Source organism: Sus scrofa, chromosome 4 (assembly GCF_054392235.1).
Source record: "Sus scrofa isolate SSC_HxYL_T2T_F1_AM1 chromosome 4, Sscrofa_HxYL_maternal_Yorkshire_Landrace_v2.0, whole genome shotgun sequence".
In the NCBI taxonomy this organism is placed as follows: Eukaryota; Metazoa; Chordata; class Mammalia; order Artiodactyla; family Suidae; genus Sus; species Sus scrofa.
In genome coordinates, this window is record NC_139386.1 from 32,710,962 (window position 1) to 32,724,635 (window position 13,674).

Below are 13,674 nucleotides of genomic sequence, written 5' to 3' on the forward strand. Positions count from 1 at the left end.
GGCCGGTGTTCGCGCACTCGCTCATCGATTGGCACTGCCTTGCTTCTCCAGCTCCAGTCGCGGAGAAAGAGGGCCTGAGACTTGGAAAGTCCAGCGGAGCGCGGGGCGGGAACCAAGGCAGGCGGACCAGGGGATTGCCGATCACACGGATGGTGCGCTGGTGCCGGCTCGCGCTGTCTGGCGGGTGGCGGCGCGGGCTAGCCGGTGCTGCGCGAGGTCGGAGTCGCGCGTCCGCCGCCCCCTCGCCTCGCGCCCGCGCGCTCGCGCGCTGCCTGCCCCGGCCCTCAGGAGGGCAGCCCCGCGGAGAGCTCTCGCGCCGGCGGGGGTGGGAACCGGCTTGCTGCTGAGGGGGCGCCGGAGGGAGGGAGCGCGCGGGCGGCGGCGGCGGCGGCAGCCCCTCCCCTCCCCCTCCCCCTCCCGCCGCCGCGGAGAGCGCAGGGAGCAGCCGGGGGCTCGGCGGCGGCGGCGTCTGGCCCCAGCTCCTCCTCCTCCTCCGTCTCCTCCTCGCTCCCTCCATCTGCCGTGGTTATGGCCCGTCGCTGGAGCACAAAAGAGTCTCCGCGGTGGAGGTCTGCGCTGTTCTTGCTTTTCCTCGCCGGGGTGTACGGTAAGTGTCCGCGTCTCCGCGCCCCGCTGACCGAACAAAGCTGGGGCGACCCCGGGCCCGGAGGCCTCCAGGACAGGGGCTCCCCAAAGAACCGGGGAGAGACCCCGACCGCCGGCGGGACAAAGACCCGGCGAGAGGTAGATCCACTGGAGGGGTTGTCCCCAGATGAAGATGCTTTGGTCCACTCGCCCGCCTCCAGACCCTAGGGGTGTTGGAGGGGGGCTTGGACGTCCCGGCCCGGGGGAGCCCCAGGGGAGCGAGAGGGTGGCGGGCGGACTTCCTGATCTGGACTGGAGGGCCCCGGCGGCCGGGTTCTCGAGCACTCGTGGTCCCTTGTACAATCCGCACACAAAAGAGGTATGTATGGCTGTGGGAGAGAGAAGGGGAGGTCGCCCCCGCCGCTACCCGGGACGGTCCTGCCACCCCCAACCCTCCCAGGGTCACAAAGTTCTCTTCCCAGTGGAATTCGCACGGAACCTTTTCCCCACCTTCCCCACTCCTTAAAAAGCAGCCCGCTATTTTCTTCCCATCCCCGCACCTCGGGGGCCCAGGCTCTGCTGATCCCGGGCATGCAGGATCCTGCCCTTTCCCCAGAGCAGCACTCGGGAGAAGGCCAGAAAATAGTTTCCAGCCCCACCTCAGTCTCTCCCTCTTAGGGCGTACGTGTCTGCCCTGACTCCTAGTTCGTTTGTCATTTCATCCATCATTGTCCGCTAATGTTGTCGCTGTTGCTTTATTCCAATCTGTGGATTGTATTACATATATTCCTTTGAGGTTAAGAGAAGGCTGAGACTGAGTGAGGACCAAGCTCTATGTGGGGTCAGAAGAAGAGCTAAATGGAATTAATTGGAAAGAACATTCGTTGCTAGAGGGACTTGAGTTCCACTTCTGACTTGACTGTTCCTAGTTCATCAGTTAAAAGCATTAATAGTTGTGTCAGAGCACACAGTTAACCTTTGCTTTTGGGAGTAGTGCTTTGATTTCTTCAGAAGAAAAGATTTAGAAGTTACCATTCTTTGGTAAATTTTACTTCTGAAAAGTCTAAGTCATTTGCCATAAACACTACTTTAGGGTAGGGATGGCGTTCAGTCAACGTGTAATTTATGAGCAAATATTATATTTTTTAAAGCATTTATCTGTAGAATGGAATGTGATGGCAACTTTTAAAACCTGAGAAATTACATGAAATGAAGAGTTTAATGAACTGAAATTTACATTTACTGACAATCAAAAATAGTACTTTTTCCTAAGTAATTCAGAATGTATTGATCCCTGACCTGATTAATATAGTATTTTTTTTTTTTTTATGCGGGGCAGGTTCACATTTGATTGATAATTGCCAGTGGTATGCTTATTGGTGACTCAGAAACCCAGTGCATGACTTTTGATGGTTAGTTGCATCAAGTGGCTGTGATCCCTACTTGCCTAGTGACTTGTGGGTTTGGGTCTGCACCAGGGATCGATAAGCTATTATGTGTTTCTTCTAGCCTGAAGATTGGTGTAGTTCTACTCTAGGTTTGGTGTAATGGCCCAGGAGAGAGAGGAAAGCAAAAGGCTTCTTTAATCTAGGGTGATTAAGAGTGTCCAGTTTTGTCCTCTACTATAATCAGAATTGAGTCTTAGAATTGAGTTTATGGATAGATAAACTGGTTCTTTTACCTCTTCTGTCATTAAAAGCTATGCCATTAGTGTTTGAACTAAAAGTATTTTTGCATCTAGGAATAAGAGTCTGTGAACCCCACAATTTGTCTTGGTGCATTCTTTTGTACTTGTACACAAAATGACTTTCTGGTAGGTGCTTATCAGAGGTTTATGTTTTGGGAATTTGAGTTTAGTGAGGAATGGTTAGTAGGCAAAGACTGAAGCTCCTTTTTCCAACAATGTGGAATCACATTATAAAAACAGCAAGTGATTATGCTAAGGGTTGATATCTCAAGCCACACAGCAAGTTTCAAAGTATAAAGAAAAAGGAGGTAGAGAGCCAGGCAGAACATTAAACTGTGAACGGAGATTAAAAGAACCCTTTACTCTGCAATTGGGGAAATTCTCTTTATTGCTCTGCTTTTTGTCCGATTCTGTCTCTTCAAGCATGTGTGGATCTATATTAGAGAAGAAAAAAAGCTATAACAATAGTCTGGGGGAGATTGCTTTCATAACAATAGTGGGGTTGTTTTACTTGAATATGCAGTAGTTGTGATGAGCAATGGATGCATCTTAAGAAAAAACATCACCTATTCTGACCCTTTAGAACAAATATACTCTGTAATATATGAAACTATCCCTTATACATCAGAACTTTTTTTTTTGTTTTTTTATTTTTTATTTTTTTTGTCTTTTTGCCTTTTCTTGGGCCGCTCCTGTGGCATATGGAGGTTCCCAGGCTAGGGGTTGAATCGCAGCTATAGCCACTGGCCTACACCAGAGCCACAGCAGGCCAGGATCCGAGCTGCGTCTGCAACCTACACCACAGCTCACAGCAACGCCGGATCCTTAACCCACTGAGCAAGGGCAGGGATCGAATCTGCAACCTCATGGTTCCCAGTCAGATTCGTTAACCACTGTGCCACCACGGGAACTCCAACTTTTTTTTTTAAAGTAGCTTCAAAAATAATGAGAAACCTCTGTTAAAACAACAGACTATTCAGAGTAACTCTTAACATAGACTCAGTGAAAAAATGCAGGTTGATTGGACAGTTCCAGTACTAACTCTTCACAAAATGACTCTTATCTTTTAAATTTTATATGGTTTCAAATTGTGCCTTGAATCTTTGCAACATTTCAGATACCTTAAAAGTAATGGTTTGTTTCGGGGTCTAGTCTTTTCATATGACCGCTTTAGTGGATTGTGTGACCATTAAATGTGACCATTTTGGTAGAATAGTGTGATTGTTTTACTTCAGGTTACTTTTCTTAATGCCAAAGCCTTATTTGAAATTGTAAATTATGATACGGAATACAGTTAATGTTTTCTAGGTGTAGTTGTTCAAGGACCAATAATTAACTTTCACGAGCTGCTGAGTTTAACTGCACCTAATGTTCCTGAGAGTTAGGGGAAGGTAAAGGTTGACCTCTACTGTTGGAAGTTTGAAGGGATAAGAACAGTTAATGGGGGCACCTGTGAGCTTTGCTGGGCATTTTGTTCTAGGCCTACTGTAAGCCAGAAGGTGCTTCTTCATATTTCACATGTAAATATCTGGCTTTTAGAATATCTCGGGGTTTTTAAAACCAGCGTCAACAGACACTGTTGGTCTTGCTCACCTCCCAAGTCATAATTTGGTAATTGTGGCAGTTCTCTTGCTTTATCCTTTCCCACTTCTGTTTGTCTCCCAGATCAGTGTCTTCCAATCTTTTTTTTTTTTTTTAAGACTCAAACTCATCCTTGAAGTACCCTAAAATATATTTTATATTACTCCCACTATACAGAGCAAAACAACGTTCATGAAATAATACTTGTTCATGCTACCTGCAATGTGCTCTGACATTTTCTAGTCAGTTTAACCTCTCTTCTCTTGCCATTCCTTTCTTCATTTGCTGTTTTGGACTCATTAATTTTGGACTCACCTAGAGGATGTAATTCTTAGTTTGTAAAACACTGCCCTAGATGAAGCCTTAAAATGTAATTTAAAATGTTTGTTGTTTTGATATCATTTTACAGTAGCCTTGAAGAGTTGCAGATAGTTAAGTCTTTGGTTACTTGCTGCTAGAGCATTTGGTAGCAGCAAGAACTCTCTCTGACACGTACTGACTGACCTGTGACAAAGTTTATCTTTAAACTGGTTTTCAGCTCATTGTAGTCAAAAATTCTTTCTGTACACACTACTGCTCGAGATGCTGTGGGAATATAACATATTCTTTTTACTCTTGCATTTTATGTCTAATGGGTGAATCTTTTCTGTTGAATTTTATGGAACTTTCAGCAGCATTTTATAAACTTCCAGTTTAAGGATATATTAGAAGTTCCAATTTTAGAAAGGTTGTAGAAATAATTGGAACATGAGGAAAAAAATCTAAACCGGATTCCAATTACTTCTTAAAAAGTCAAGCTTGATTACATAAAATATGTTGAATAAAAGTGAATTAATTGCTCCTATGAACCTTTCCTTGAGTTTAGAATCTGAATTATATCTATATTCCAGGGAGAATATAAAGGGATGCAGCACATTCCACAAAATTCTATGTGGCTACCAGGCAGAAAGTATTAAATGCCCACTTTCAGAGGGGTAGCTGGGAGAGTATGGAGATTTGAATGATGTATGATAAATGATTTAGGCGGTTCCTAGAAAGTAAAATCTCTGAAGAAAACATAAAAATGATGTCAGACTGAGAAGTGAGCAGCAGTTAAAAATGTTTGGGAACAAAGGACTTAACTTTTGTCATTAGAAAATTTAAAGCTTGTTAAGACATTAAAGCGATAGAACTTTTTGTTTCTCTTATCTGAGGCATTTTTGTTTTGGGCCTATTGTTTTTTTCTTACAGCTTACCAATGAAATTACAGTTTTAAGGAGTTCCTGTTGTGGCTCAGTGGTTAACGAATCCGACTAGGAACCATGAGGTTGCAGGTTCCATCCCTGGCCTTGCTCAGTGGGTTAAGGATCTGGCCTTGCCATGAGCTATGGTGTAGGTCGAAGACGAGGCTTGGATCTGGTGTTGCTGTGGCTGTGGTGCAGTAGCTACAGCTCCGATTTGACCCCTAGCCTGGGAACCTCCGTAGGCCCTAAAAAGCAGAAAAAAAAAAAAAAAAAGAACAAAAGTTAGAAAAGGAGGTAAATACTTTTAATATAGATGAGATTTGTATAGATTTAAGCAAATAGAAGATGCTTTGTTTCAGAATTTTAGAGTGGGTACTGGTCTTGTTCTTGCTACAAGTCTTTGTAGGTAAATTAAGTTTATTTTAAACACAGAAATTGAGTTTGAATGAGTGATTTCTAATTTTTCAGATCACTTTTCCTCTAGTTTCTCTACATTTTCTCCATCCCCCACCATGTCCTTTGTGGGAGGGGTGAGTAATTGGTGTATGTTACTTATTCCCATTTTCTAAGGTGTAGGATTATTTCCTGCAAATACAAGTTGTCATTCTGTCTGTTCAGACGGATGTCATTAGTTTTTTTAAGTAGATGCAGCAATAGATGTGTATATAGCTAGATAGCTCGCTCGCTCTCTCTCTCTCTCTCTCTCATGTCATAACTGAATTAGCATAGGGAATTCTCACTGTCTAAAATATAGAAGTGAGGGAGGGAAACTAACATTTATTAAATTAAGTTCAGATACTGTACTTGGTCTTTATTCATTGTCCATTAATCTTCATTGGGTCTCATTTAGAAATCCTATAAGGTATTTATCCCTTTTTTTAATAGAAGAGAAAAGTGAAGCTCAGAGTAGTTGACACTTATCTAAGGTCAAACCACTAGGAAATATAGAGCCAGGATGAAACCTATTCCTGTCTGTCTCTTCACTCATTTATTCATTTAGCAAATATTCTGTGAGCATTTGCTTGCACTACCTAAGGCACAACAACCTGGTGGACATAGTTTCTGCCCTCATGGAGCTTACAGTTTAGTGAATAACTTGTTGGAAGTACTCTAACCGGAGTTCCCGTTGTGGCTCAGTGGTTAACGAATCTGACTAGGAACCATGAGGTTCGATCCCTGGCCTTGCTCAGTGGGTTAAGGATCCGGTGTTGCTGTGAGCTGTGGTGTAGGTCACAGACGCGGCTCTGATCCCACTTTGCTGTGGCTGTGGTGTAGGCTGGCAGCTACAGCTCTGATTAGACCCCTAGCCTGGGAACCTCCATATGCCGCAGGAGCGGCCCTAGAAAAGGCAAAAGTACGAAAAAGAAAAAAGAAAATAGGAAGTACTCTAACCAAAACAAATAAAGGGCCAAGATAGTGAGTAACAGACACAGAATAATTAGAAGGCGGCTTCTTTGTTGAGGAAAATACAAAACCTCAAGGATAACCAGCCATGTTATGATTGAGATAGAGAGCCTTGTACATGGGAACAACATGTCAAAGAGCTGAATTAGGAAAACTGCTGATGTAGACGAGCTGGTGTGTTGCAGGTAAAGGAATAAAATCAGTAGCCAGAGCACAGTAGTTTAAGAGTGACAAGGTGAGGCTAGAATCTTAGGCAGGAACTCAGGGCTTTGGAAACCATGGCAAAGAGTTTGGGTTTATTTTAAGTGTGACTGTCCATATGGTTTAAGTGACATAATGTAATTTATGTTTTGAAACAGTTGCTTTTGCCACTGTGTGGATTGTTGAGAAATAGGCAAGAGTAGAGGTGGGAGGGATGATAAGTTTTGGCTGTTAAGCAGGTGAGAGAGACAGGAGCTTGGACCCAGGTGGTAGCACTGGAGATAGAAGAGCACGGATTGCCCTTTAGCTGGGGAATAGAGGGGTACTTCCCATCTCATCGCAAGAGGGAAGGAGGAAAATATTGGTGTAAATATATGTAGGTCTGTAGGTTTTGGGGTAGGACAATGGAGACTTCTCAAAGTAACAGGGCGTGAGATTGTCAGGTGAGGGGGAAGAATAGGGCTGAGAGGCTGAGGGTGAATTCTGCTTACATAATTCAGTAAATCAGTTTAGATTCTCAGGAGGTTAAGTATTAATCTAGAAAAGAGAAGGCTAACAACAGATGATGCAAGAAGGGATATTGTGGTGAATAGTTGTGCAGCTGGGGACAGTAGAGAGTGGGGATTTAAGTTCCAAGGGGAGAGGCTTATGAAGGGTTGTATGGAGAACTCAGTTCTAAGGACTATCATTTTTGTTAATGAAATAAGTACAGAACAGAACCTCCTACAGTGTTTTAAAAGTATTTCAGGCAGGAAGTAAAGGGTGGAATAAAAGTTAGCTTTCAAGGACTTTTTGCCCAGGTTAAATGTTTTCTACTGTGATCAGTTAAAGATTGCTGTGTATCTTAGAGGGTCAAGAATGCATTGGTGGTTTAGAGAACTTCAAAAAATTTTGGAAAAATAAAGTAACCTTTTACCTTTTCCCCACTGGATTGAATAGTTTATTTATAGAAGATGTAATTTAAGAAAGTCTTAAAACTTTAAAATAAATGAAGCCGCCGACTGAGCAGTTTTTTAGTTCTCCCTTGAATGCTTGATAATTCACTGCCCTGTTAGTATCAGTTTGGTGAAGTGAAATTGTTTTACATTCATGTTTTTACCATTGAATGAGAGTAACTTGATACTTACCTTTAATTCACTTGTGGTGTAGTTTTTAGAGACACAGTTTTTAGAGACACAGGCTGTGGAGCTAATCCTTTTATATTGAGATTAAATGGAGCACAGTAGGATGTTTAATAGTTGGAGTTTAATAGTAATTATCTGACTTAATTCCACTGACTGTTAAAATATCATTTAGGTTTTAGTTAGTAAGTTGAAGAAGAAATGAATCTTTTTCTCTGTATATTCTGAAATAGAATTCAGTTTCTTGAAATTATTACTGCCTGTTCTAGTGACATTAAAACCTCACTGAGAGCACACAGAACTCTTTTACCAAAAATGCCTTGCTTAAATCCTCAAAATAACTGCAAGGTAGCTATTATTAAAAGAAACTGAAACTTTGAGAGTAGTGATTCAGCCTAAGGTTCGAGTCTCTCTACTGCTGTTCTCTCCATATAGAGGCCTGTTGTTTTTTTAATCTTTACTATGGTAACTGCCCCTCATGTCTTGACTCTAGTCTTGTCCTGATTCATTCACATCACACAGAGGAGCAGCAGAGTGACTCTTCTAAAGTAAGGATATGGTTATGTAACTTTCTTGTTTAAAACCTACCAATAGTTCCCTGTTCTTAAAATAGAACTATCAGCATGCCCTTCCCAATCTAGCTAGTTTTTCCCTCTCTTGTCTCTTGTCATGCTCTCCAACATGTCCCTCCCTTCCACCGTGTTCTGTCTATATTGTGCTGTACCGCACGTGGTTCTCTTGTCTCCTGGCCTTTGCACACACTGGTCCCTCTGCTGAGCTTTATCTTCCTTCCTCCGCCACTTTCTTCAGTAGGCTGAATCCTGCCATCCTTCAGCTTTCCTTTAGATGTGACCTCCTTTGGGAAGTCTTTCCTGGCTCCTCAAAATTAGGTGCCCATTTTCTCAGCATCCTAGACTGTTCTTAGGTGCAGTATTGGTATTTTCCTGTTTTACTTTCTCTATTTCCCCCCGGGAGCAGCACTGCCCAACATATATAATGTGAGCCCCAAATATAAGTCATATACATAGTTTTAAATTTTCCAGTAGCCACATAGGAAAAAAAAAAAGGTGAGATTAATGTTAATAATATATTTAGGAGTTCCTGTTGTAGCTTGGCAGGTTAAGAACCTGACTGGTACCCATGAGGATGCTGGTTTGATCCCTGACCTCCCTCAGTGGTTAAGGATTGGGCATTGCTGCAAGCTGCAGCAGAGATCACAGATGTGACTCAAAAATGACATTGCTTTGGCTGTGACATAGGCCGGCGGCTACAACTTTGATTTAAACCCAAGGCCTGGGAACTTATATGTGCCATGCCCTAAAAAGACTATATGTATGTGATATGTATATAAAACCTGAAATATCTCAAATATTATTTTGACATGTAATCAATACAAAATTATTAATGAGATACTCTGCATTGTTTTTCATACTAAGTGTCCAAAATCCAGTGTATATTTTATTTTTACAGCTCGTCTCAATTAGACTAACCACATTTCAGATGCTTAATAGCCACTTTGAATACAGTGTCTGTTAAATCTTAGTGTAAACATGCCCTATAATTGAGCAGTTCTGCTCCTGGTATAAATGCAACAGAGTGGGGATATCATGTGTGTCAGGAGACACGTACAAGGATATTCATAGCATCCTTACTTGTTATAACTCCAGACTAGAAACAGCCCATATGTCCATCAACAATAGAATGGATGAATAAATTATGGTATATTCACATAAGGGAAAACTGTACTTCAGCCATTCTCAAACTTTTGGGACTGGGGCTCCTCAGTTATTAAGGAATCCAAAGAATGTTCTTCTATAGTAGGTATATATGTTTTTAAAATAATACTAGAAATTAAAGTTGGGAGATTATGAAAATATTTATTAACTCATTTAAAATGACAAGAAACCCCATTATATGTGACCATAAATAGCATACATTTAAAAAATATGTAAAATGACAACTAAATTTTCCAAAAAGTTTAATGAGAAGAGTGGTATTGTGATACATTTTGCAAATCACTATAATGTCTGGCTTAATAGAAGACAGCTGATTTCTCATGTCTGCTTCTGCAGTCAGTCTATTGTGACATGTTTTGCTTGAAGTATAAGAATAAAATCTGGCTTATATAGAGAATTGTAAAGGGAGAAGGACTTTAGTATCCTTTTCAGATAAATGTGAATATTCTTTGATGCTACACCAGAACTTGACAAGAAGTAGTTTTTTAAAGCTTAGTTGCAATGTGGAATCTGAAATCAAATCAGTGAACCTTAGTATTCTGTTAAACTCTGAAAGGGTCTTGGGGATGGATTCCCAGGAGTCCACCAACCACACTTTGAGAATAATTTGCTACAAGGTAATGAAAAAGAACAAAGTACTGCTACAAATAACATGGGTAAATTTCATGTATTGATCAAAAGAAGTTAGACACAAAATTACAGCTACTGCATGATTACAATGTAAGAAGTTAGCATAATGTAGGAGAATAGTTAGCTATTGGGAGGGAACATGGGTGGGTAGTGATTGAGATGAGTACCAGGGAAGCTTCTGGGCTGCTGATCAAATCTGTTTCTTGACCTAAATGCTGCTTTACACAGATGCAGTGGTGGTATTTGTGTGATTTTGGGTGAACTCATGGAACTTGCAATTTGTGCATTTTTGTATGTATTTTTCAATGAAAAGTGATACAGTTTTTTTTAAATAAAGAATAATGTTGAATATCCACAGATTTTCTGATAATGTAAATTCTCTCTAGTGTTTTACATTTTGTTTTTGTTCTTTTTTTTTTCTTTTGTGTTTGATAGTTAAAAACAATTTTAAAACTTTGTACTCTGGAAAATTTGAAACATATTCAGAATTAGAGACACTAGTGTAACTAATCTCATATATCCAACAGCCAGCTTCAACAAATGATCATTATAGGGCTAGTCTTATTTTTTTCTAGACTTTGACTTCCCCCCAAATGCAAATGATTTTGAAGAAAATCCCAAATACCTAACCTAGTAATATTTTAGTATGTATCTCTAAGATGTGAGAGATTTAAAAAAAAAAAAAAACCATGAAAAACCCCAAAACTTAAACTCAATACCATTATCACACTTAAAAATTTACCAATTCCTGATTATCATCACATATCCAGCCATATATATATTGGCCTGGTTGTCATATAAACATGAAGTTTTAGAAACTATTTGGAACAAGATCCAAATAAGGTCCATACTCCTCAGTTGATATCTAAGTCTTTAAAATGGTTCCCTGCCCCCCTTTTAAATTTAAGTGTGATATTTGCTATGAGTTTTTAGTATTCTTAATCAAATTAGAGATATTACAAGAATTCCTATATAAAATGATTTTTTTGAGAATAGGTATTTAAGTTTGTCACGTAAGTTTTCATTTCCAACATGATCGTAAGGTCATTTCCAAGATTATCGTGAGGGATAGAATTATATGAGTGAAACATACCTAGCTTGCGCAGTGTCAGATAGTACTTGTTGAATAAATCAATTTATTTATTCATAAATGGAGTAAATTACATTCATGTGATTCCTAATGTTGAACTACTTTTGCATTTACGAGATAGGGCACAACAAATTGGTAATGATGTATTATCTTTGAATCTGCTGGAATGCATTTACTTATATTCTTAAGACTTTGTGTTTATATCTATGAGCTTAGTCTGTAGCCAGTCTCAGCTTTCTAACTCTCACCCCTTTTCTTTCTCTCTCCAGTACTCTAACTTCCTCTTTCCTCTGCCCCATTTTCATATCTGTCAGTCTATTATTTAAGATATGCTTATAATTGATATATCTTTTTAAAAATTGATTTAAAGGGTCAAGAATGGTGTGAAATTTTTTAGTGTTCAGTTGTGATTATTTTACCTTTTCAGATTAGGGGAGGAGAATAAGAGGTTTTGAACTGTATAGCTACAGTTATAATAAGAAAGCAAGAGAGTAAGAGGTTTTGAACTGTATAGCTGCAGTTATAGTAAGAAAGCAAAACTGAACAGCTTTGTCCTGCTGACTGGAGAAATGTTTTCATTCCTAGTGTGATGAAACTTTGTTTCACTAAGCAAGATAATAGGGATGAGCCTGTCAGAAGTAAATTTCTCCTTATGAATGGGCCCTGGGACCAAAGAAGCAAGTAGGATAACTTTAGTGGATGGACTGGTGGCATGAAAAGTAGAGTTCACATCTGAAGAAAGGATCGGTGGCATAAAATGGAGATGCTAAATGAAGACTGAATTCAAGTCAAGGGGTAGGACTGCTGTATCCTATCAACTGAGTACTTGTGGTCTGTTGGGGATGATGATACTTTGAAACCAAACTTATTTGCTCAAAAAGGAGCAACCTTAGAGTTATCCAAAAGGCGGCCCCAGAACTATGTAAGCCATGACATTGTTACTGACATGATTACCTACTTGTATGAAAGTGTTCACCTGGTACACAGGGTGGGAGATGGAGGGGGAGCCTGCCTACTGTTGGTGCTCCTGGAGTGGAATCACTGCAGAGTTTAGTTTCCAATGTCAGTGAGTAAGGCTAAAGTATAGTTCTTAAAAAACAAAAACAAAAAACCCTGACATCATCTTTACCACATACATGTTTTGTGTTGTATATTCAGTACTGAATAGCATACTTTTATTAAGTACAAAATATCCAGTTTTCTCTCTAGCATTGGTATAGAAGTTTTTTTGAGCACCAGATAAAGTGGTTGTATTTAGTGGCTATGTGAAAAATATAAGTGAAGATAGGTAAAATTGCATAAATTCCGTCTGAATAGAATTCAATTCCACATTACTGTTTCTACTGCATTACAATAAGGAACTGTGTGTTTGATTGGAGTATGTGGGTGTGTTACAGAGAATTTGAATTAGGATACATGATTTATCCCTGCTTTTTAAAATTTTGTGTTTTTTTTTTAAAGTTGTTATTTTAGTCCCTGACCCACGTAGGGGGATGACTATAGCAAAATTTAAAATAATAGAAGGTTTTTTTAAAAGGTTTTTTTACTAGAGGTTTTTTTAAATTTTTTTTTTTTTAATCCTACCCTGCAACTATAAGGCTTGGTGTTTTGGGGGAATAACTTTATCTTTTCAATTTCTACCTCTTTGAGTCAATTTTGTTAAAAATACCAAGTCATATTTTCCTAGAATATTTGCAGTTTCATCTTTGTTTCCATATTTGCTTTAAAGGTATAAGTAATGTGCTCTCAAAAATATTTTCTATATGTGTGATTATATCACCATTGTCATTCCTAATATTTCTCTGTCTTTCTTTGCTTGAAAACACTTACCATAGGTTTCTCTATTTTAGATTTTCTCAAAGGCTCATTCTTGGCTTTATGGTCTGCTAATTTCCCTGTTATGTATTTACTAATTTCTTCTTTTAACTTAATTTTTCTTTGATTTATTTTGTTTTTCTAGTTTTTAAGGTAACAGTTTATTTTTTTAATTTTAGTTTTTAATTAAAACTTTAAAAATTTTTTTGGTTGCACTCACAGCATGTGTGAGTTCCTAGGCCAGGGATCGAACCTGAGCCACTGCAGCAACCCAAGCCACAATGGTGACAACACCGGCTCCTTAACCTGCTGTGCCACAAGGGAACTACTGGGGTTTTTTAAAATGTTTTTTTTAGACTGCACCTGCAGCATATGGAAGTTCCCCGGGTAGGGGTTGAATCAGAGCTGCAGCTGAGGCCTGCACCACAGCCACAGTGACACTGGATCTGCATCTGTGACCTATGCTGCAGCTTGCAGCAGTGCCATATTCTTAACCCACTGAGCAAGGCCAGGGATTGAACCTGCATCCTCACAGAGACAATATCAAGTTCTTAACCTGCTGAGCCACAAGGGGAACTCCTAATTTTTAAAATTATATGGT

The 13,674-nt window shown here is 39.9% G+C and overlaps 1 protein-coding gene across 2 annotated transcripts in view; it reads left to right on the plus strand.

Annotated features, from left to right (window-relative positions):
• The first annotated feature begins 427 nt into the window (after window positions 1-427).
• LRP12 (LDL receptor related protein 12) overlaps window positions 428-13,674 on the plus strand; it is a 79,374-nt gene continuing 66,127 nt past the window's right edge. The window contains exon 1 of one of the 2 annotated variants that reach the window (XM_003125531.5): window positions 428-607. In XM_003125531.5, coding sequence (XP_003125579.1) covers window positions 529-607 — 79 coding nt within the window. In that variant the 5' untranslated portion in view covers window positions 428-528. 2 annotated transcript variants of the gene reach the window in all.